The sequence below is a fragment of the Apis mellifera genome, linkage group LG1 (genome assembly GCF_003254395.2).
Source record: "Apis mellifera strain DH4 linkage group LG1, Amel_HAv3.1, whole genome shotgun sequence".
In the NCBI taxonomy this organism is placed as follows: Eukaryota; Metazoa; Arthropoda; class Insecta; order Hymenoptera; family Apidae; genus Apis; species Apis mellifera.
Genome location: NC_037638.1, coordinates 27,289,849 through 27,315,457, shown reverse-complemented (window position 1 = coordinate 27,315,457; position 25,609 = coordinate 27,289,849). Strand labels below are relative to the sequence as shown.

The 25,609-nt window shown below is 40.5% G+C and overlaps 1 protein-coding gene and 1 non-coding gene across 6 annotated transcripts in view; both read right to left on the bottom strand.

The window, feature by feature from the left end:
- Positions 1 to 263: 263 nt before the first annotated feature.
- Positions 264 to 347, bottom strand: TRNAL-UAA. Its single transcript has one exon. It is a non-coding gene; the product is annotated as a tRNA-Leu (tRNA).
- Positions 348 to 3,069: 2,722 nt separating this feature from the next.
- Positions 3,070 to 25,609, bottom strand: part of LOC410694 (transcription factor collier) — a 66,203-nt gene continuing 43,663 nt past the window's right edge. The window contains exons 7-14 of one of the 5 annotated variants that reach the window (XM_006571728.3): positions 12,067 to 12,148; positions 10,159 to 10,291; positions 7,121 to 7,275; positions 6,881 to 7,007; positions 6,434 to 6,736; positions 5,833 to 6,075; positions 5,224 to 5,463; positions 3,070 to 4,831 (exon numbers count right to left, since the gene is read on the bottom strand). In XM_006571728.3, coding sequence (XP_006571791.1) covers positions 5,333 to 5,463; positions 5,833 to 6,075; positions 6,434 to 6,736; positions 6,881 to 7,007; positions 7,121 to 7,275; positions 10,159 to 10,291; positions 12,067 to 12,148 — 1,174 coding nt within the window. In that variant the 3' untranslated portion in view covers positions 3,070 to 4,831; positions 5,224 to 5,332. Of the gene's footprint in view, positions 4,846 to 5,223; positions 5,464 to 5,832; positions 6,090 to 6,433; positions 6,737 to 6,880; positions 7,008 to 7,120; positions 7,276 to 10,158; positions 10,292 to 12,066; positions 12,149 to 25,609 lie in introns of those variants that run through there. The other 4 variants (XM_026443658.1, XM_006571730.3, XM_006571729.3 and 1 more) reach the window with 4 other exon arrangements.

Here is a 25,609-nt window from a genome sequence, read left to right as displayed (position 1 = left end):
ATCTTAATAATATGTTGAAAAATCTAAATTAATTGAAAACTAATCTTAAATTATTTGTTCGAAATAAATTGAATCTTTATTTAATCGATACGGAATGGAGTTACATTCGACAGAATTACACATCCTATACTGAGAAAATATAAATACTTTCATTTGTTTTAAATAGCAATATAATAAAAATTATATTTATAGTGTTCTTGGATTACTCGTTATTTGAATATATTTGTTGTAAAAAATTATTTATTTAGAGGAAAAAAAAATTTTGCCAGGTGTGGGGTTCGAACCCACGCTCCCAATTGGGAACCAGAACTTAAGTCTGGCGCCTTAGACCGCTCGGCCAACCTGGCTTGTTGGTGACATCGTTCTCTATATTACTATATATATCTATATTCAATAACTATCAAATTTTTGTTTTTTATTTAATGTTTTTAAATATATACTAAAAAAAAATTTTTAACGCCGTTTATATGTAATACATCAAAAAATATTTATACTTTTTACTCATTGATAATTTTTTATATATCTTATTTCTTTCCTATTAATACTCGAATTTTCTTGTTTCTTAATTACATTGCTAACTCGGTTTACTTGAAAACAAAAGTCTCTCAGATTTAATATTTTTCAGTTTTCTAATTTTTTTTCACGCAAAAAATATATCTTTTAAATATATTTTACCCTATAATATATATCCTAATATTAAGTAAAACAAAATCCAATTTATTTTCGTAAGATTAAAAAGAAATTGTAATAAAATTCTTAACATTTACAAAAAATTAATTGCAATTGGATGTATGCGTATCATCGTAACTGAATAATTGTAAAGTAAGAAAAGTAATTGTAGCAAAAAAATATTTGAGTTTTTATCAAATATAAATATATTTATATTTATAAAATTATGGAATATATCCAACTTTTATTTATTTATTACCTTATTATTATCACTATTTCGAAACTATAAATGAAACGGCTTTATTTTTCGGACACCGCACGCTATTGCAGGAGTTGCAGAATAAAGGTAACTCAATAGCGGAGAATAAAGATTATCGGTAATCAGCAGATGGTAATATTCTTTCAGATCGATGGAAGTACAATGCGTCGGAAGAGTGGTGTTACTAGAGCTTACAAACAGAATTCAAATGGAACCGACTCGGCGAAAAAGCAGATCTTATCGCAGCGAACTGTCAAGGGTGCATCACGAGATTGCTCCTATCCCTGCCGGCTCCCAACGGCCCCGGTTCATCCCCTTTGACGCCGGACTCAAATTCTACCCCGATATCGCTCTGACGCAAAAGAGCATACGTACGGAGTAACACGTCAATATATTCTTTTGGAACTTGATTGGTAATTGCTATTAATAGGAAAAGCAATATGAAATGCGAATTCCAACAAATTTTTATCCATGCTCTTTTATATTGTTTTTATATCGTCGAGCCAAAAGAATAACTGCAAAATTGCGAATATTTAATTAAACAATTAAATTCATTTCTATATTTAATTCTTTCGATTTACAACAATCGTATACATAAATAAATTTGTCAAGAAATTCATCAAAAATATTAAAAGAATTGCAAACTGGAATTAATGAGTGAAAAAAAATACAATAGTAATAATAAAAATGAAATATAAAGGATAAAAATAATTATTTTTACAAACTTTTCACAAAGATTGCTCTTCCCATTTCTCTTATTTATTTTTCCTTTTTCTCCTCTTTTAGATTCCAATTAGATCGAACGCGACATACCTCGTATAGAATTTTATGGGATCGCACGTGGCGAAAAAAGTAAGCCGACTGTGGTAGATTGGCGGGCAACGAGGGTGCTGTTTGCAACCGGGGGATCGAAACAATTCGGCGAGAAAGTGTATTAATGTATCGAAAATAAATAAAACGTGTAACTTTAAACTTTAGTGTTCGACGTTGTTAAATACGTGCTTTGTCGTTTTTTTTTTTTTGTAATAACGTTAATAATTAATTCGGAAACAGTGGACGCTAATTACCGAAACAATGAACGCAAAGCAAGAAGGCCGAGAGAAAAGATTGATTTGCGATCGCATTAATAATTAGCGAGCGAGGCATGCGCCGCTGGCTGATCGCGGGGAAAATAATAAGCAAAATGACGTACGATCACGATGAAAGAACGTGTTTTCGTAGGGGTCGGGAAGGAAAGCAATATTGGAAGAAAAACGATTTCGTATTGTATCCACGTTGTAACGTTTGCAATGGGACACGTGGCGGCCATACCGCGTGCCACGTGCCGACCAATCTAAATCTAATAACACAAACAGCTTTACAATAACGCGCTCCCTGCGTGCTACCGTTTGCCGGTAACAGGACACCATGTGAACTAATCGGTCCGAAGTGGTCCTCGAGATCCTGTTTCGCTATTTGTTGATCCCAACTCTTGGGAGCAACACGATTCGATGGAAGACTGGTTAACTTCGTTGTTTCTGTTTGCACGGATGTATAATATAATACTCACCGATTGTTCTTGGCAACGATGTAATGTTAAAAGAAAAGAAAAATAAACGAAAATGAAAGGATCGGTATAAATAAATCTGTGGCCGATTTTAATTCTCAAAAATGTAAGTTTAATTTATTTTAATATACATCGACGAGTGTTTGTACGCGCGTATACGTTGTTCGCATGCGTACAAGAACGACACGCCATGTAAAAGGATGACATTGTGTGATCGAACGAAAGTGATAATTAATATATATATATATATATATATTTATATATATATATATTATAATCAAGATCACAATTACGCAGAGCGCGTAGGCTCCGGGATACAAAGAGCTTCTTCTCTTCATTGAGGAAGTTTGCTCGCCGAGTCGATATGCAAAAAGGAACTTTTTACAATATGATAAACGATTTAACGATACTCGTTTCGAAAAGGAAGAAAAAGAAAGAAGGAAAAAAAGAAAGAAAGAAAGAAAGAAAGAAAAGAGAAACGATACGATCTACGCTCGTAAACTGCTGCAAAATCCTGGACTAATCGAAGATTTCAATTCTGCAACGGTACATGCTTCGTATACTTTCGTGAGATTCGTTTCCTGTGAAATTTGTATTTTTTTTTTTTTTTTGGGCCGGCTTATCGAACGATTTCAATCAACTATATATACGTTTTATACAGTTGCTGCGGACGATTCCAATTTTTAACGTTGCTCTCTCTCTCTCTCTCTCTCTCTCTCTCTCTCTTTCTCTCTCTCTCTCTCAGAAGAACACGAATCGCTATAAACGTACGTACGTCGGAGGAAATAAGTTTTGACCGATTAGTAGAAATATATCGATGAAAAAACAGCGGTATACTATATTATCGCGCGGTGGTCGATTTAGCACGTTAAAAGATTGGATCGCCAGCGTAATTTCAATCAATTTTACGAGTCAAGCTATGACGATCTACCGTATTTATTTACATCTATGTATAATTAATTTTCGCCCTACAATCACGTTTACAATATCGTTTCGTTGGATTCCTGGAAATAGTTTTTATCTTTTTGTACATCGCAACAATATTTACAAGGAAATTTACAAATTACGAGTTTTAGACGTAGTTTATTTAACGCTACCTAGCCGATATTGGTTAGTCTCTTAAAACGTACGGGTAGGAAGATAAAATTTCAAACTTTGAAAATGCTTTCTAAAACTATGATGTCTTGTTATTCACTTGATAAGCGATATGTCCGTCTAGTGGTGTCATTTCGCCCTATTATATCATCCCCTTTATTATATTTAGCCTCTTTGCTTGCTTTGATATAAAATTCCGCGGCACCCTGTCAACGTCCCCCCGCCTGCGTATACTATTTGCCTCTTAAACAACCGCGGGCGCATATCGCCGCCTACCGAAACGGTTACGAAGAAAAAACACACGTTGAAAATACTTTGTCGCAAGATATAATCGTTTAATGATTTTCGTATACGAGAGGAGACGCAGGGCAAACGAGGTACTCGATTCTATCGATAAAAAACGATCTTTTCGTATCGAGACAGCTAGATTTTTAAAAATAGCAGTATCGGAGACACGAAAAGTCTGAATAGTCGTTCGGTTATATTTCTTTCTTTTTCTTTTTTTCTTTTTCTCAACGATACTACGAACTCGAATTTCTCTCGAAATGAAATAATTTCCAAGGATTAAAAGATGCATATAAGAGAGAAATAATTTATTAAAATTATATTACCACGTATCACGAGTAGTAATTTCTACTACGAATAGTCGATCGTTTCTTTTTTTTTTTTTTCCAAAACTGTTGTACTACATCTATAAACGAACCGAACGACTATATTCAATGAACGAAGAAAATCTCTCTCTCCTACGTGCTTCGATATGTATCATTCCTTAACTTATTCGATCATCGTGATAATGATGAAACGTTATCGATCTTTTTATTATTATTATTATTATTATTTTTTTTTTTTGCACTGTACTCTCGCAAACTGAAGTGATCGGTCGAAACTCCGACGAAAATCATTCCGCGGACGGTTTCTCCGCGGTTACGTTTCTTCTTCGGTTACGCGGGAAGAACCGGGAGAAGGGAGAGGAGAAAGGAAAAGGAATGAATCGAGAGGACCGGTTTCGATTCAAGAAAGCGATTGTCAATCGCGAATACGATGATTATCGGAATAATAGAATTCGACGAGAGCCTCCGCTTCGATGGATTTCGCTTCCGTGAACACGTAACCCCTCGATATTTTCGCCGGAGCTTACATCTCGTAACACTATTTCCCATTCGACGAGAGCAACGGACTGGCGGCGTTTGAATAACCTTGGCTGCAGGTCGGCAACATAAATGGATTCACGTTGAACGGTGAACCGACCACCTCTCCTAGTCCTGCAACATACCAACTGTCGGTTATACGTTAGTGTCATTCGCTACAGTTTACAAATTACGAATATATATATATTTATATATACGTAGAAAATTCGTTTCATGCATAATGCTCATACGTACGAATACAGAAGGAAGTTTAACGAACGGGGGTATATATATAAATTTTGGGATAGAATAGATCGATACGCAAGACGAGGAGGAATCGTAATTCGAAATTGGCGATTCGGACACGTGGCGCAAGAAAACGAGGGGTTCTCACCTCGATCGATCTTATTCGCTAAGTGGATCCCGTTGGGGCGTTTTAATCGCGAGGCGATATCGAATTAACGAAACGAGGGAGGGAGGGGAGGGGATTTATCAAACGATTGATAAATGAACGTGTGCGTACATACATCCTCGAATCTCTCGTCTCTCGTGCATGTTTCTCATAATTCTTTAATCGTAGTGCATAGGGTGGTTGTGGTGGTGATGATGGTGGTTGTGATGGTGGACGGTTAGCGGTTACTGGGCGGCTGTGGCGAGGTGGTGCTGTGTGGACCAGTGCGGTGGGACTGAGGTGGTCGGTGGTCGTACTACGGGAGCGAACGCACTCCCGTCCCCGGACGTATAGAAAATGCCATACTGTTCGTGCGCTAAAACGAAAATTTCACATAAGGGAAAATCATAAATACATGCATAAACGATTAAACTGTACCATTAAACTGTAACAAGCGGATGTGTCCTCTGTGATTTCGCGCAACATGCATTTCGTTATAAATATAAACCCGACAAACGTTCTCGTCTCGTTTCTTTCAAAAAAAAAGAAAAAAAAGAAAAAAAAGGTAGAAGCATGGAAATTATTAAAAGTAAACGATTTCTTTTTTTTTTATATATAATGGACTTTTCGAAGCGAAGAAGAAGAAGAAGAACAATCGATAGGATGATTCGGGAAGATAAGATCGGAGAATGCAGAGACGAGAGGTCGATTCCTGTAGGAAAGAAAAAAAAAATGATATACTTACGCGATGTGTAAAGGGTTGGACTACCGGTGTACGGATTGGCTACCGAGTAACTTCCGTTTGTGCTGTGACTGTGAGGCGTGCTGGCCGAGCTTCCGCAATAACCACCGCCTGTCACAACCCCGCGCGGACTCGCGCTGCTGCTCTGCCTGTACGCATCGGCGCTACCACCGACGCTCCCTCCGACGCTACCACCACCGCCGCCTCCGCCTCCACCACCGGCTCCTGTCGTCACGGAACTACCGTCTAGAAATAGAAACCTGCCCGTCAGACGAACTCGTCAGTATTTCATCATTCTGTTCATTGCGTTTTGCCTACTGCACCGGAACGAGGAGAAGATCGACATGTACCTTAATAACGTTCGATTTCAATCGCGTTCGATTTTAACGGATTTTTCGATTCGTTTCCGCGAATTTTAAAATCAAATCAATATTATTTCATTATCGCGTGCGTAATAGTATAAATGCGTAAAGCAGTGAATTGTACGTTTATTAAAAAAAAAGTTTTATACGTCGATCGATCCGTGATAATCAGCGCGATCGTTTCTAATTGCGACAACGAGTTTATCGTGTCAGTCTATGTTAAATATCGTTTCGATACTTGCCGTCTGTCCATTTCGCCGCGCTACCGTTTTCCTGCACCGTCACCGCGAGCTGTCCTGTGTACGAGTTAAACGCTGTTGCCGAACTGGAGGTTGGAGGCGCAGGTGGATGACCCGATCCCGGACTCCTCGGTGCCCCCGTAATTCCAGCGTTTCCGCTTCTGGGCATGCTGTATAAAGCTTCCGCGAGGTCGGCCGCCCTTTTCAATATGATCTCTTTTGGTAGTTTTTCGGGATCTCCAGGATGCCGGGGAATAAGCTTCTGTAACCTTTGGAAGCCGTAATCGATCGTGGGTTCGTTCAATGCTGAAAAATTTTGCGAATGTCATCGTCCCTTTTTTTTTCTCTCTCTCTCTTTCTTTTTCTTTCTCCCTCCTTTTTCTCTTAATACGTCATCATGGAAAGAATTGGAAAGAATTGGTTGCAAACTTTCCGTTATTATATACTTACAAACGTAGACGAATCTACCGGGTGCACCTTTACAGAATTGTTTAGTTTTATAGGATAACGTCACTTCAACGACGCCTGGTATCTGCCGAGGAGGAGTTTGTACTCTGATCGCATTCGGTGTGATTAGCTGGAAGAAAAGAAGAAGAAAAAAAAAAAGAAGAAGAAGAAGCGAATTAAACTTAAAATCGAAAGCTTTGAAATTCGATTTTTAAATTTCGATTTTTAAAAAAAATTACACACCTCGCTCCAAACCAACATCGATCCAAAAACAACTTGAAGCCCGTCGAAGAAATTCTCCCCGATGATTATCACTGTCGATCCACCGGATGTCCACCCTTCGTTCGGCGATATCGCTTTTATACACGGCGTTTGAAGAGGTACTGGCGTGTAAAGACCTAAAATTGTGCGAATGCAAAATATTGCTTATTTTGTCGATACAAATGCAGCATCGTTAATGTAACCGCAAGATTTCAAGTTATTCCACGTGTGAATGATGGTTTGAATTAAACCTACCAGAGATATATAAATTAAAATTGCACACAATGTTAATATCTTAACATTATAGTATGATTAACCATTTACATTTGCGTGTCTGTGCTGTTGCAGTTATAAAATTATTTTAAGCTATATTAACATTCATAATTATGTATGACCTAATTTGCGTTGAAACAAATTTTACGAAATTTTACCACGTGTATACAATTTCTTAATTACGAGCGTTAAACGTACACGGTAAAAAGGCCCTCCTCCCCCCCTGTCGCGTTTTACACGCGAAATCACGAAAACAATAATACGAGAGAGGTTTGAAAAATTACGCGAATAATCCTTCGATCGCGCGAGGCAAATGGAGACAGTTGGTTAGGAGGTGGGATACGGAAAATTATCCGAATATTCTGTTTATTCGGTGGAAGGCCGCTTGATAGATATATTTCTAGCGGGAAGAGAGAGAAAGAGAGAGAAAGAAAGAATGAAAAGGAAAGAGATGGAGAAAGAGAAAGGAGGAGGAGGAGGCTGAGAGTGGGCAGAGAAGGGTTGTAACAAGAAGGAAGGGAGGCGATCGGGCCGCCGGTGTCTCTGCTTGGAATTTATAACCCAATGATATCATTTTGTACCCTGGCGAAGCCAAGCCACCCCCGGTACCAACCCTGGCAGAGCGGAGCCACGGCAGAGTGGCTGACATCATGGTATATTGCCCCCAGTGATGCTCAAACAGTTTCCACCTCGAGTGCTTACGCTACTAAATCTTAAAAGGTTTAAGAGATTCCAACTCGGCGTACGATTTTGAAATATCGCGTTTCGAAATTTAACGACTGCTTAAATCTGTTCCGTTGACATCGTTACACCTCGTGGAACCGCGTCAGGAAAGGAAATTTATATCGTCTATCTTGCGACGAGAGTAAGTAAGAAGTAGAAGATTCGAGTATTGGAGGGGGGGGGGGGAAGGGCATAGCGTTAAAGAACAGCGGTGGTAACCGTGTAAATAGAGATTCTTGAATGGGACATGGGTATTTATTGCGTTCAATGTAGAAGAAAGTCGTTAAGCAGAGTCGGCCACGTTGGCAACCACCCTGCTGGAGAATTGTCGGGTAAAGTGGTATGAGGCGGAAAAGTAGGAAGAGGAGGAGGTGGAGGAGGAGGAGGAGGGTTGAAAAGAGGGATTCAGTGGAGGAGGCCGGAACAAGCGTACCAACCCGGAATAAATAAAATCCCCCGTGCCAGTGGCAAAGTGGTAAGGGGTGCTACTACTCCTTCTACTCTTTCTAGCTTCTCTCTTACCACGAAACCGTGGCCAAAGAGTCGTACTCCAACACGTTCGGCCCGATTCTCTCTGATCACTGTGAGATCGCGCGATAACTTCGTTTACCCCGATATAAAGATCCGAGAACTTTTTCGAGAAAAAAAGAAATTCCTTTCGCTTTCCATCATTTTACGATAATATCGCGTTCCATTCTTCACAATTTCTATTTTTCTTTTTTTCATCGCGATACAGATGGAAAATCTTTTTCTACGAAAACAAACTATATCCCGATGAATTATGAACGAACCATCCTTGTTGCGACAAAACTTCTGGTCGAGAAGAGGAAGAAGATCTGTTTCGATCGATCTGAAACTTTGATTTCCGGAACGGATGGAAAGATCCTATCCGTTTGTAACTACGCAAGATGTTCTCTTTAGTTGTCCTCTCTTTCGACGTTCCCCCCCCTCTCCTTTGTCTCATTGGTATGCCTGTTTCAGCGTTTTGGGAGTTGCTCGCCAGGGAATTTGGAAAGAGTGTTAGCGGTATGGCGTCACAGTAGTTGCGAAAGCCGAGAGGATGGCTCGAGATAGCGTAAACTTAGCATTCACAAACCGACATCTCGGAGCAACCAGCGTTAAGACGAAGCGAGATCGGCGGTAGAAAGAGAGAGAAGAAAGGTCCATTTCGATTCTCCTCCCTTTTTTCTTCTTCTCCTTTCATTCTTCCTATCTATCCGTATCTCTCTTCCCTCGATGGCAGCCAACTTGGCAAAAAAAAAAAAAGAAAGAGGAAGAAAAAGAGAAGATACGACAGAAGAAAGAGGGGAAGAAGCGAGAAGAAGAGGAATGGAGGAAATAAGAGAGCAAGGAAAGAGAGGGCGGAGAGAAGCGTGGTAGATCCCTCGTTTTCCCGCATCCCATTGATTTACATCTTGTCTTGGCGCAGCGAGGAAGAAAGAGTGAAGAAGAAGAAGAAAGGCGGGAGAAGAGAAGCCGCGCGTAGTCGAGAGGGTGGCCGCATGATATCAGCCGTTTGTATGCGCGACCGACGCCAAACTTTGCTGAATTGCCCTATGACTCCTTATATCCTATTCTCCGAGCACGCCCCCTCCCTCTCCTTTTACGATTCCACCCTCTCTCCACTCTCGAGCCGTTATACCGATCTCGAAGAAACCGACTCGCTCCCTTCCCTTTCGTTCGAGAATTCCGTAAGGGTGGGCGCTAGGATTCTCCAATTGTAAATGACGACTATAAATCGGTCGGAGAATTATCGCGAGATTACGTGTACGCGATTAATTGCGCGCAATTTAATTCCGTATCTTCTTTTCTGTTCGAAGGAAGGAAAGTTCATCCATAAGACACGCTTTTCATCGATACCGATTTTTTGATCGATCGTATCGTTTGTATCAAACTTTTTAAATATTAAGTTACATTACGTTGCATTGATTTCAGAGAGGGGAATTAAATATTGGAGGGGATGGAAAGCGATATCACGACATTTATGATCAAAGTTGAATTAGAGAATCTTAGGTGTTACTTACTGTTGTATTCTCCAGGATCACTGGGATCCAATCGTTTCGTTCTACGTCCGTGTTTGCTGTTGTTGTGAACGAACATGTTGTCCGAGACGGCCAGCAGCGGTCCCTCTACTCCTACTTGCGTGGAAATGACCACCTGTTACGGAACGTTGAAATTCGTCGACGTAAGATTTCGCTTACAAAATTTAGGAAAATTTTGGTCGCATGAAATAGATTGGATGGAAATGATACTGCTTTTCAAATTTGTTGCAATCGATAAATACAAGTATAATAATAGTTATCGCGTAGGGAATTATTTTATGCCATTTTTATGCCAATTTTTCGATGTATAGTGAAATGAAAACTGTGTCGTGGAACACAGTGTTGCGTAATTTTATTTACGCGTTATGTAAGTAACATATGTTAATCATATATCTCTTGCGAACAAGCAACGTTGCCTGATTTGCTGCATCGCATTATATGTATTCGCCATGCATTCCGTGACTCTCGTGACCCCCTATTTGCACGTATGATAGATACTATCGTACAAATGTATGAATATAATCTCATTAAACCTGATCCTTGGAATATCTCTAGTAATAACTAATTTTGGGACATTATGGTATTAAATAATTTGTCATTATTTTTAAACATCGTACGATACATATTAAAGATACATACATTAATATAAAGTGTAATATATACTTTCATTTAAATTAACTACAAGATTATCCTCCATCAAATAAATTACTAGCAACGCTCTATTGGGAATAATTGAATTTGGCTTCAGTGGTAAACTAATCTGTTTTTACGATACAAGCAATGCGATTTCAACGAATAAAAGTTTGGACAAATTGAAACAAGCCACGCGGTTAACCTCGAGTTTGTCGAGGATGCAAACAAGAGGGCGATGATTTTCGGGAGAAAGTAGAAAGAACGTTTATAAAATCGACTGGGCGGTTGGTAAATGCCCAAAGTTTTGTCCTTTCGCAACTTCACAACTTTCTTGGCTAGTTGGCCGTGCTACGTAGCACGTAACGTCGTGCAAACTTGGCCGGCACAAGGGTGAGGGTATAAAGCTTGGCTGGCCTTCGCGAGGCAAATTTTCAAGGAACTGCTAAAATTTTAATTCGCCACGCCGAGTAATAAGCAATTCCTAGACAAATTCGAAGAAGGGATAAGCGTTTTAACTTTAAGTTCACCTTTAACTGGTCGAATGCAAATATATAAAATCCACGAGAGGTGGACAAATTTTGAAATAACGTGTAACTTTGGTTAAAAAAAAAAGAAGAAAAAAATTAGGGAAGAATTGGAGGAACAGCCTCGAATCTCTTCTATTCGATTACAAAGTGAGTAAAGGAGAAAGGGAAACGTAAGAAATGGCGCGATAAGGCGGACGGAAGCAATGGAAGAAGGCGAAAAGGCAGAGCGCAAAGTTTTTGGTAATTTATTTTTTAATTCTACCTTTTGTCCGTGGAAATGGATACGGACGGGGTGGCGAGATACGGCTGTCGGTGAGTAGGAGAGACCGTTATACGGGGGTAGGGGTGAACGGATACGGGGGTGGGTCGGTTGATGCCGCGCTGAGCTAATTGCCAACCCCTTGGATTACGTCTCTTGGATGGGGATCTCAACTTCCGACGATGGCCGACCATCGGGAAATTGCTGTCTCCTCGACCAACTTTTTCTTCTCTTTTCAGAAATTAAAAAAGAAGCCAAGAAGCCGAGAGGCACGCACAACGATACCTTTCTACTTCGCTTTTATATACATAATTTCGCGAGTCGTGATTCGAACGATGACCGACTTTTTTTTTTTTCTCGCCTCTCCCTTTTCCTTCGAATAATCGAACGATCAAACTTTTAAAGGGAATCATCCGATTTGTCGAAATTTTTTTAACATCGATAAATAAACGATGGACGCGTTTGACTTACCTGGAAACGTCTCATGTCACGTGGATTGCCCGCATTCTTAAGGCAGTTCTGGTTGCACTTTAGGAAGAATTTGAGGAAGAATCTGAAAGCAGAGGGGAGCGGAGTTAAACGGTTGACAAAGTGCTTAACGCTCTTCAACGCCGAGAACTTAATTAGAACGCGAACTTGGCTGGAAAGTAAGCCTGAATATTGCATAAGCCAATCGTAAGCCCTGTTCTACTCGCCTCTATTATTCAGTATTTCTCTAGATTAAACCTCGAACCACGCGTTCTTCGACCTTTAGGGCTGTACTGCTATTGTATACCGCGCTAACGTTCATGGTTACCACAGTCTATCTAAAATGTCAAAAGGTGGCTACCTCTAAAAATATATTCGATTCCGATAAATCAGCGTCAGAGCTTTCCACACGTTATATTCCATATATGTGTTTCAAAGATTTTGCTAAGATCTTACATGTTACAAGTCCAAGCATTCTTACATATCCTATCAAGATAATAAATTATTCATAGCAATTTTATCGATAAAATCTTATTTGTTTAAACGCATAGAAAATTTAAAAATTTTATAGAATATATTTCAAAAAGTAGAAAGAATCGTGACGAAATATGAATGATACGCTTTTACGAATCGTAACGTACGAGCGATAGAAGAGAAATTCAAAAAAAAGAAAATGAAGGGAAGAAAAGATAGGTTTTAGGTAAAAAGTCGACAGCTCAATTTTCATGAATTATGTATAATGTAGGGAGGATATTGAATTTGAGAAAATTTTAGTGGATGAGGGATATTCGCGTTCGCAGTGACGGAAAAGAAAGAATTCGACGAAGAGAGCAAAATAGGAATATATCTCTGTTGAGAAGAGAGATAGAGAGAGAGAGAGAGAGAGAAAAGTGGAGAAAACTCGTAGGAAACAATCAGAAGGACCGAGACGATGAAGAGTTGGACGGATGAAGGGGGGTAGTTTTCTGGGTGGCTGGTAGGCTTGTCCTCCCGTGGGACACCATTGTTATCCCCCTACGGACTGCGTCTATACGATCCCGGGACTCGATCGAAAAATCAAACGCATACCTCCTACTAGCGACGCTTGCTTCTTTTTTTTTTTTTTTTCTTTCTTTCTTTCTCGTTTGCGCGAATCGTCCGAGCGAAACTCGTAGAAGGAACTCGTCCGATTTCGCTTCGTCGCCTCGCCTCCTCTCCCCTCCGCTTCTACCGCGTCTTTTCCGCGTTCCTTTGCCTTCCCTATTTCCGCGTTAAGGGGATAAATAGAGGGACAACGGCGTAGTAATAAAGCAGCCGATTCCTTTAATTTTACGAACCCTCGAGAAGGAATAAAATCGTTCGGTTAAAAAACGCAGCCACCGCGCGGATCCATCGTTCTCTTATCCTTGATTTATCTCTTACTCAGCTTCATCGTTTTATCGCCCTTCTTTTTTTTTTATTATTCTCATAAAATTTCACGAGAGCAGGGCAGAGGTATAATGGTATAAATAACGAGTAGCGTTGAAGCTAATAAAGTCATTGAACACGCGTCGTCATCTTAGGTAATCGTAATCGTATCGATCTTGTTGAAAAGAAATTTGATTTTATTACACCTTGTAATTGTAACGAAGAGGTATAATTTTTTAACCCCCCCTTTTTTTTTTAAATAGTCGCACCGTTGAAATTAGCGAATCGAAGAGAAATGTTTATACCTTGGATGTGTAATGTAATGATACGATGGAAGCCGTCAATTCGTTCCTTTTTTGCGATATCACACGCACGCAGATAACGACACGGAGCGAGCGCGTATTATCGCGCATTACACACGGCCGGATTATCTAAACGACACTTTTATCGTCGGCTCGTACGATCCGGCGCAAGTTGTCAACCGAGTCGAACACGTTTGGCACGAAATCCATATAGCGGTTGGAAAAGTGAAAAATAAAAACGAAAAACCGATCGGGGTGGCCCTTGTTCGCGTACGGGAAGGGTAGGGTGGCGGGGTGGCGTAAAGAGAAAAGGCCGAGGAAGAAGGGAAAGGGAGGGAAGTACACGCGGAAAGAGAAAGGGAAAGAAACGTATCGATCTCCTGCTTCATGCTTCTACGTATCTATTCACGGAGTATTCACGTTCCAGCTCCTCGTGTTAACGGCTACAACATTCGGCCGTTCCGAGAGAGCCGAGCGAATTTAATTTCGTTTACTCTTAGAGGACGTTAAGATCTTATCGGGATGCTGGATGGGTATTCAAAGCATTGTACTTTCCCTTATCGGCCTTGTGAATCTTGCTCTAAACACGATGTCTCTGCCGTGCCTCAGGCGTGGAGAACGACGCCGATGGCTTCTAGTCTTTTCCAGATACCAATCCTATCGAATCCATACTCCTCTGTACATACCTCTCTCTCTCTCTCTCTCTTTCGGGAAATCGAAGTGCGAAAATGTCAACGTTCTCGAACGATTCATCGAAGATCGCCGCTTCTGACCAACGCTCGTCTTTTCCCCATTTTCCTATTATTTTCATCGAATTCGCGAGACTACCAATTTCGAAAGCAATCGAAAAGGATTTGAAAATAAATATAGAAATATTGGGATGGACGTATTCGTACGCGAACGATAATGATCGGCGACAAGGCCGATCCGGCGTCGTATCGATGTCTATTCGTCCCTCTTCGTTCTTTTTTTTCCCTTTCTCGACTACGTTTCCTTCCACGCTATCCTCCGAGTATTGGCTGTTAGGAGCTAATGGATTGCGTTACCGACTGATTCAAATGCGAACTGGATTTCATTCTAAGCTCGATGGGGCGACAGTATCGGCGATGTTGTAACGGGAACACGAGCAAGAAGGGTGGAAAGGCCAGTTTCTTACAGGGGCTCAAACTCGATTTCGATCATCTATTAGATTTTTCTCCTTCAGCCGATGCTTTCCACGAGCTTGCGCCACTTTTCACGATAAAATCTATTCTGGATCGTCGCTTAACACAGCCGGCACAGCAAGTGTGTTTCGCGTCGTTCGAAAAACGTTCGATCGTGTTAAAGATCGTTTGTTCCAACAGGTCGAAAATTGATACACTTTTTCGCGAAAAAAATATCTGCGCCCGTTTTCGATCTAAATATTCAAATATTGGATTGCAATTTACGAATAAATATCCCAGAATTCTTTTCCAACAAATGTTGGGAAAAGAGGATTCTAACGTTGATGATTAATTTCGGGCGATAATAGAATTTCGATTTCCCCGCGAAATTAAAGCGGTTTATCGGTGGATAGAGATCGGCGAATTCTTGCCGTATTGGTGATTGTTCGGTTGCTAACGAATTGACACGGAATAAAATATACAGGAGTCGACCGATTGAGAAATCATTCCCAACCTACCTACCTTCCGATCGTGTAGCATACCTTTCCGTTGCCTCTGTTAAAATGAAAATAAAACGCAGCAACGCGCAGCGGAAAGTGGAGGGTTGTATGCGATGGGAGAAGGGGAGACAGAATGGCAACGGCGTGTAGCGGGAAACGTGCACCGTTCGCTGTTTCCAGTTTTACAGTATACAACTTCGCAACGTTGGGATGGATGAACGAACGAGCCAGAAAAAATAAACGACGTCAATGAAAAAAAAAAAAAAAAAAAAAAAAAAAAAAAAAAGAGCTAAATATTGGAGGCTCGTGGTGAAAGAGTGGGGGAACGAGTGGAAGAGAGATAGAGAGAGAGAGAGAGAGAGGGCAGGTAAACAGAATGGAATGAATTCAATCAAACCTTGCAGTAAATCATCGGCACTTGTGCAGCGGTTTGTTAATATTTTCCATGTACCAATTAGCGATTTTTCTCACTATATATCGAAGAGGATACTCCCCTCGTCCAGTAAGAAACTAATTTCTAACGAAATATTCTCATATTCGCAGAAACGCGTTTCGCGAATTATAGATTTTCACGTATCGAATTTGCGAAGACAAATTTGCGTACAACAAGCCTGACGGATATTCACAGGGCCTTTGTTCATTCGGAATCGATAAAACAGTTTTTCATTTTCATTTTCGGGGAATAAAATTTTAATCTATAAGTTTGATCGATTGACTTTTTTTGGTAAAAATTGAATCGAAAAAAATTTTCCACGGTAGAAAATTATACACGTCGCTCTCTTTCCTCGCGCGTTATCAACACGTTGTATAACACGGGTGCTGCTAAGGCGAAAGGAGGTGCTTTGTGATCTACTAAATATATTTCGACCAGGGGTGAATGGATATAGGGGGCTTACTTGGGGACTTACGCGTAATAGTTCCAAATAGGGTAGCATTACGCGTATCAGAAATCCATTTCCTTCTACGTTGGAAAATCTTTAATCATGTTTTCGGCTCCCTAAGTATATCCCCCCCTTTTTGTTACTTTAAAAGAACGAATGATGTAACGTAAGGTTGATTTAAAATTGATAAATGTCACGTTTAATTCGCTTTTCGCTATATATTTTTTCCCTTCTTTCTTTTTTCTTTTTCTTTTCCTTTTTTTGAAAAAGTATATAATTATTCGCAAGTCACGTCTACGGACAACACTTTCTTTGAAAAGGATCGGTCTCTTTGTAAGGGACGTCAATGGAAATGAATTTCTTCTTAGGGATTAACAGGAAAAATTCTACTTCTAGAACTTGCAAGTCTCAAAGGGATATCGGTAAGTAAGAAATTCTGTCTGTTCAGTGGAATTGGAGGCGTGTTCGATAGAGTACTAATCACCTATCCAAACGACAAACCCCTACTCAGCAGTCGTATTAACAATGTATCTCGGTTGTTGGTATCCCTTAGGGATATCTTCATTACGTTCATTGTTATCAACCTCTAAGAGAATTCACAATTCCATTATGGTTGCAAATTACTTATCGGACTATCGAATTCGTTGAATTTACCATTTCTTGTATCCATCCGATAATTCATTAATCTAATAAAATGTTACAAATTTTTACAATAATTTTTTATAATTTCTTACTCGTAGCCTCCATCATTACATTAATAACATCTATATAATGGAGAAATTAATAATATCCAATAAGAAGAAAAATCGAAGGAAAGAAAAGAAGAAACGATTAAAATATCGCGATGTAAGAAATACGATGTGACGGACAATCTAGACAATTCCTATAACGATTCCTATAACGTGTTCCTATAACGATTTCTTTCCAAGATGTAGCAGCGCACCGTTCGATCGAATATATTATTTTAATAAGAAAACGCCTGGGAGTAATCGCAAGTGCATAATGCAGACGGGCAGGACGTCAATTAGTAAGAATGTATACGGAGGTCCGTAAGGCATAGGAAACCACCTAGAGCTGTATACCTTGCATACACCTTAACTGGGGTTAGTAAGGGGTTAGCAAGGTATCAGGGGATGCTTAATGTTTAACTAGCCTCCATTACGCCCCCTGCACCGGTCTTCTTGAAACCTCCACCCTCTTTGCATCGCCGTCATCCAGCATCTACCGACTCGTTCCTTCAGATCCTCTCCACAGGAAGTATTATAGATAGGAAACGGCTAAGAAGGATCACATATAAGCTATCGGTTAATTCAGGAAATCATTTCCCATGGAACGAAATAGTTTGTCTAGACGCGTCCCTCTCTTTTATTCATCATTTTCCATCATGTCATCAATGACAAACTTGATTTCTTTTCTTTCCTTTTTCCTTAATCTTAAGAATTGATCAAATTTCTCTTTCTTTCTTTATATTTAATAGATATACTATAATGTCGCCTGTAAAACTTTAGTAGTAATATATAACGTTAAGGAATTTACAACGATAATTTTCTCGTTAGATAATGTACGTACACGGTATTAAATATCTACACGCCTTTTAACGCGGTCGTTCAAATTATTATCTTTCTTTAGCCGCACATATTCGGCACGTTTAACAATCGATCGGTTTTTCTTGAACTCCATTTTTATATAAATATCCGATATTAAATATCACGTAAATGGTAAACGTACTCAAGTAGAGTATCCCTTAATGGACGTCACCCTGAAATGAACATTAATTTAATCTACACAAAAGTCAACATTTCAGACAAGCTGAGAAAATAACGTGACGTGACGTGCGAGTGGCATAGGACCGTTAACCGGCCCTTGTGATATCGCTGTTTAATTTTCTCTTACCGGGACGTCGGCGTAAATAGGAGCCGGGCCGAGAGTGCAAGTAGAATAAATTTACGGGCGGGCGGACAAGAAGTTATGAATGTCCTTACATGCCTTTAGCCACGCTTTTTCCACGCTAAATATTCAAAAACCTACCGTTCCGTGAGACATCGATGGAAACGTTACTTTTTACAACCGGTTTTAAGCATCTTGCACATTAAAGGAACCATTAAAAATTTTCACCTCGACCACGCTCGGGTGTGGAGTAGTTGCGAGTCGAGAAAAAGGATGTACAAGGATCGGTCTCAACGAGCGAAACGGGCGGTGGTTACGAGATCAAACACGACTGTTAATCGACTGCCATCCGTCTGTATTTTGTATTGGGAACGGTCGTTTTCGTGTTTACAAAAGGAAATCGGGCGCCCGCCAATGTGTAAAGAGGATAACTTAACCGAATTCCTGTCAATGAACAGAGAGAAAGAGAGAGAGACAGAGAGAGTTCCGTTTACCCAAGTCCTAAGATGGGAGAAGCTAAGGCTATTCGGCAGGCACTAGCAAGGTGCTGCATAATTCATACGTAAGTAATACGTCTTACTAACTAGCATATCCCGAACTAACGTACCCTGTCGTGGCTCTATGTTGTGTAGCCCTTCCCCCTCCTCCTTCTCCTCCTTGTACGTTTCACAGTCCCCTCGTCACGACACCGAGATATCCCTAATGGCAGTCTATCATATTAGCTACAAGACGGCTTGAGAGGCCGGCTGCTGTAACTAGATTTGCTTTGCACCTATGCTACATCAACTGACGATTTACTATCTATCGCATAGTTACTGTTACATAATACGTATATGTTAACACTAGTCACGTAAACGACGAGATTATTCGTAGTTCGAATTAACGTAAAATTTTTACCAGGGAAATGATCGTTATATCGCTTTATCTTTCGATCGATCGAGAAAGAAAAATTGAATCACGAATACGTTTCCTTGTAATTCGATCCGAAGAAATAGAAAAAAAGAATAAAATAAAATTCGAGAATCGAAATGCACAATTCCATAATTTATTTGCAATATTCAAAATTACGATTTTTATTTGATATTTTACTCGTAAGAAAGGATTATCAGTTCTCGTAATTTTCACTCTCACAGATACGAATACAGCTGTGTGCGAGGAGGGCTAGCTGAAAATTGTTGAATTATGTCATATTGCCTTAGGCGTACTTTGTCCGAGCAAGGCACGAGTCATTTCCATAAACGCATCAGAACCTCCACCAGCGTAAACTAACTTACCGCTGACGACGATTCGTACATTCGAATATGTGCGAGTGTGGCCGCGATTTATTAATGTCTGCATTTAGATACAGAGCCCCTGAGGGCTTGGTAGGGACGGTTGGGACCCTCTCAAGTTGCTACTGTCAAATATCGACAAAAACGGCCGTAAGTCGCGCATGCTCCACCACACGTGTGTCCTTACCAAAGACAAAAATGTCACGCGTATCGGAAACATCTTGTTTTTCGTGAGTTCTTCCCCAAGGAAGAACTTTCTGCATTCGTTATCTAATAATTTCGAATAAAATTTTTGGAAATTTTTGAACGAACCGTTAAATTAAATTGCCGCGTCATTAACATTTGATTTTGTATTCAAAAATGGAATATTAATGATCGTGATACGAAAGTTAAGGCAAGAGATAGGTGTTATTAAATGTTATTTTCAAAGAGAAAATTATATATATATATATCTTAATTTTAAATGGCAGTCAAAATTTTCAAGCACACTTTTTGTAAAATTCATCGGTGACAAACGATTTAACGATAACGCGTTCTGGATGAAATTATAATACAACGGTTGCAGGTTTTCCGGAAGCTCGCTTAATCTCGGTTAATCTTGTTGCACAATCATGGAGTTTGTCAGTTGAAACAGAAGGAGGGTGGATGGTGGAGGGGGCTAAAATGTGATTTTAATATTCGCGGCCCCTTTGAGGAAACTCACGACTCTTCCTTAACAGGCTTACGGAGGGTACCTCTCCCTCCCCTCGAACCTTGTCTACTCCCTCCCACGAGAACGGCATCCCGCTTTGAGAGGCACACCTAGTTTCAAACTTGGTAAAATCTGCAACTCTGTCTCGCTTGAGAACTTCTCTTTACCTCCCTTTCCTGACATTCGACCGTTCTAATTTTATTGACTGCTCCTCCCACCGACTTGTTACACTCTCTTTTATACACATTTGGCCTGTGCTGCTTAGGCTGCGCTTCCCAAGAACAGGATAAAATCTTCGGTGTAAAGAGAATTGAATCGAACGATCCAAGTATAAATATATCAAGATTCTTACACACCGATAACGTGTACAGTCACTTCCAAATATTCGATATTTACATATTCGAGCGTAACGAAATATATATACATATAATCTCGCGAGCAGGAAGATTGTAAACTCGATTGGTTCGCATCGAGATAAGATCGAGCGTGTATCCCTCGTTTCTTTCGAAACGATTGTCATAAGGAACTAGGTCTGAATCGCATTTGACCGGAATAAACGGATTTTTTTTTCTTTTGAGAAGAGAGGACGACGAAAGGGAGAAAAAGAAGTGGAAGAAGAAGGAGGAAGTCTTGTAGGTTATCGTCGACAGAGGAGTTTGGGAGGTTAGCAGTCGCCATGCTAGCAGGACATGGAAGCACGCAGGACACGACGCCGTGGCGGGACGTACAGGGGTTGCCATGGTGATCCGATGGGGAGGGCATTCGCCCTCTCTCACCCTCACTCGGAGAAGATAATGCCGCCTGCCTGCCTGCCTGCCTGCCTGCCTGCCTGCCGCCTGCCTTTCTACCGATGTTGCTACCAACTGCCGCGATATCAGAAGCTCTGGCAATAAAGCAAACGTCCATGCTCGCGTGGAAGTTTACGAGAGACCCGGTTTTCGAGTCTTTGCGATTACGAGGCGACAACCTGCTCCTGTTACTTTGTCTTCCTTCTTCGCTCCAATTTCCTTCGGTTTCCGTATCAACGAGAAATCACTTGCTCCTTGTTATCGCGCGATACGATAACGCGCAATTTCAAATTATAGATTTTTTTTTAGGTATAGAAAATTTTAATCTCGAATCGAGAAAATATGAAAAGGAACTTTTAAAAGTCACGTGGCTATTTACATTAATTTATTTTCCTAGTAAAAATGCGATATTTGTAAAAGGAAATATTTGATTGATTGTGCGCAACCATTACACATAATTTGAATTATATTTCGATTTACGGGCGGAAGTAAGAGCAGTAACTTTCTCTCTTCTCGTTTCTCGGTACACGGTCGAACGTTAAAACGTACGGGACACGGATGCTTCGACAAAGTGTCGTCGTATTTTTGGTTTACAGCGTCTGAAGGCTGGCGAGAGGAGAGGCGCGGAGTCGAGAGGAAGGAGGAGGAGGAGGAGGAGGAGGCGGTAGGTTGGCGCGAGGGAGTACCTGAGCGCTTCAACGATTACGGGGGTGGAAAGTGGGTGGTTTGGTGGATACGGGGAGTGATACCAGTCCCAAAGGTGTCGTTACAATTAGACAGCGCTGCCAACTGCTACGGCCTCAACCGCTAAATAACTTACCGGTGCTGACAACCCGACCGCACACTGTTACCGCTCATTCTGCCGCATACATTTAACTCTACATTTAACTCTCCGTGCTTACGTGCTCTTACCGTGTCTTTCGAATCATTCTTACGTTTCTTTCTTTCTCGAAGAATGAAGATATATAATTTTAAATTTTAAATTTATTAACTACTTGTACGATACGTTTTGTTCTTTTGCGTGCATTATTTTTCGAACACGTAAAATTATTATTGTAATGTTGCTTATACCGAAATTAATTCTTCGAAGTGAACGAAATATAATCAATTTTAAGGAAGAATGGAGATTGATAATTGATTTATGGAAAGAGAGAGAAAAAAATGATACATTTGGAGAAGAAGAGATGCATCGCGCTTGCGTCGACTGTTTAGAACTCGAATGCTGGTAGAAAGAGGTGACGAGGAGGTGAGGAGGAAGAGGATAGACTTCGAAGGAGGAGGACGGGGTGTCCCTGGAGTATCGACTTGCCCCACGGGACTCGGCAGTCGATAGTCCCGTGGGATTCACGCTCTCTTTCTCGATCCCATGAATCCTGATATTCTTTCCTTCTCCACCTCCTCCTCCTCCTCCTTCTCCGTCTTTCTTTTCTCCTTTTCCTCGAAACTCTCTTTGTTTCCCTTACGTAGTTCGAGTCAAGCTTTCATGGGTCACGAAGCCGAGGCGTTCGAGAAGAAATAAAAGGGTAGCGAAAGTAAAAAGTGATTTCATTTTGAAAATTCTTATATGGAATACAGAAACCTTATGCAATCTTTTAATTTTAAACGATAATTTCCCGAGGAATGGAACTTATTTAAATTATTATATAGAATTCGAACGAATTTTTCTTATATTCTAATATAAAAGAACTTATGAAGTTTTAAATCGATTATATTTCAAAATGAAATTTTTGTAAATAATTAAGCTTATATGTAATAATGACTGGTTTATCGAATTAAACATTACACGAGATAATATTCAATACATACAGTTATAAGAGGAGAATAATCGAAGGAACGAAATATAATATTAATACGACTACTCGTAAAATTGGATGGAAGTAGTGCTTTCCTAAAATTGTATAAAATTCTATGTTCTGCGTCTTGGACGCTTTCACCTTCGTGCCTACGATCACCAACCCTCTTTCAGTCTACCACCCTCGTACAAAAGGTTGCCTGCTCTGCCTCCGCCTCCAAGAATTATCTGCGCAACTTACAACCCCTATTTTTTCCGTCTTCTGCAGATTCCTCGTTCCCTTCTCTCGAAGCTTTCCAAGCTCGCGTATTAAACTGGAAAATGAATTCTATGGAATAAATTTGTATATTGTAACACGCCGTCGTACGAAATAAATTTTGTATTCCTCCCGCGAATTTCAACTAAAAATACCTCTCCAACGAATCGTAATAATTGTATTCGTTAGAACAAATTATACTCCTTGCATCATCTTACTCTAACTATTTTTCATCGAAAAAAAGAAAGAAAGAAAAAAGAATTTAATCGAAAAATGAAGAAAGCAAGGAAAATTTTAAAGGGCAACTTTGGAAGAAACAATTCAAACGGTCGGAAAGCATCACGCAACGGTGTTCGCGTAAGTATATCCGTCGGAGGTCGCAGAGGTATTGGCACGTAGGGAAGCGTGGATCGAAAGAAAGGAAAGAAGGCACCCCTTCCCTCCGTTTGAGGGAAGATTCGAAGGGTGCGTAGGCAGCCCTCGCGGTTCTTCGGCCACCCTACCGACGCGTCCGTTCCGTTCTGGGGGTACGGAAATTCGCAAAATGTCCTCCCGTTCGGTAATATGTTACACGGCTGCACAAGTATCGTCCACAACCACCCCCGAGTCCGGCCTAACCTCGTCCACGAAGGACAGAACTTTCGCCGGTGGATCCACAGGAGGAGGTCTCTAGAGACTTCCATTTTGACTCTGGGGATTAGGCGTGACTCCGCCCATTCGCAGCCAAAGTTTTGACCCTTGCTCGCTTGTTAGACAGAAGAGAAAAGCCACCAGATATTGATGACTTTTCTCTCCGTTTGAAAAAACGAGAGGCACGAGCAAAGAAACAAGGAAGAGAAGTATATATATATATATGTACTTTGCGATCGTTCGTACTACGCATTATCCTGCTTTCTTCAGCAACGTGTATATTATTGTGCGAATACATCGTCAACATTATCCAATGTTAATTCATATTCGTTTCTCGTTTCAACCACGCGATAAGATTTGTAATCGAAAACTTTTAATCGATGTATCTACTCGATAATTTCACCAAGGTGTTACGAATTTTTCGAAAGAAAAAACACAGAAAGAGGAAAAAAGTTGTTTTCTTTCTTTTTTTAATCGAATAATTAAAAAACAACGAAACTATGGCTATCTACTCGCCATATATATATATATTTAGATATTTCAATTGCTGGAAGCACGAACGTCTGTTTTCTTTGTTCATTGGAACATTGTGTATAAACTTGGTGTAAGGAGTGGCAGCAGAAAGTTTGGGGTTGGTCGGACAACGGCATCATAAGTCGGGAGTGGTTTGGGGGTTGGGTGACGGTTGGGGTGGCAGGGGTCCCTGGAGGCAGCAGGCTAAATATATCCACCCCCGACAACCCTCGAGGGAGAATGTCAAGACAACATGGCCGACGCCCGTCATCCTACCAGCGACCCTATGTGTACACTAGCCCGTGTTCGACCACCCTCGTGTCTCAAGAACGATGCTCAAAGACTATGGGCATCGTTTTACCCGCCTTGCTTCGATTTTGGATATATATGTATATATAAGTATATTATTCCTCTTTCTCTTTCGTGGTATCGCGATTCGACGCTGTACGCAAAAATCCGGCAACAATTTATTTCCACCGAGAAACTTACTGGCGGACTACCGTGCTATATTTTTCTTGTTTCTACGAGTGGCGAGATTACGTTCTCGGGTCACGAATAAGTACAATCGTGGAGAAAGCCTCGTAAAAAAAGCACGTCGGAAGAATTTACATTATTACCCCCGAGAGCGTTTTAGGTAATCTCGGAATTCATCGTCGACAATCGGATTTCGAAAAAGCTTCGAAAGCAGTTACGTTATTCGAGCAGGTAAGAAGGAACCATAAACGATCTTGGATCGCGTGCGGTAATTTTGCTCACCGAGGCGAGAGAGGAGGGAGAGACTCGCGAGAAAGGCGAGCAAAGAAATATAGCAGAGATTAAAAGTTGGAAGGGGAGAGAGAGAGGGAGGTTGTACAGAGGCAAAGAAAGAGGAATATCGCTCGGTTGGGGGAGAGGGTTGGCTCGAAATTAGCCACCCTCAAGATTACCCTGAATTAACAAATTGAAAAAAGTCACCTCCCCTCGAACGCTTCTTAAAGGAGGTCGTCTAGCCTCAGCGCTCCTCCAAAGATCACGCTAGCCTCGAGACTCCCTTTCGCTTCTCCGGCTTGAAGCCACGATCCTCGTAGGGATATCGGACCAACAAATTCATGCAAATGCTACTTGGCTCCGGCATACCTGCGATACGTATAACATCCTCACCGTCTACCTTTGTATCTTCTATATAGATATAGCCGCTGGTACAGTGATAACGCCACCGTCACGTTATACACAGTAGGTACGCGCCTACGATCTACTTAAGCTCGATACCGTGCGAGAATAAATTCAAAAATATTGATAGGACGAGTTTTATATATATATATTTATATATTTATATATCAAAATTCGAATTATTCGATCAATCAGGAGAAACGTTTGCTAATTTTGTGATTTGCGAAGGAGAAATATTGTTACTCGTAGGAATAAACTGGCAAGAAATTGGATCGTTTTACAATTGGATACTAAAAGCGTTGGAAATTTGTTTCGTACGTAGGTTTGTTTTGACAGCAATACGTACAGTGATTGTGAC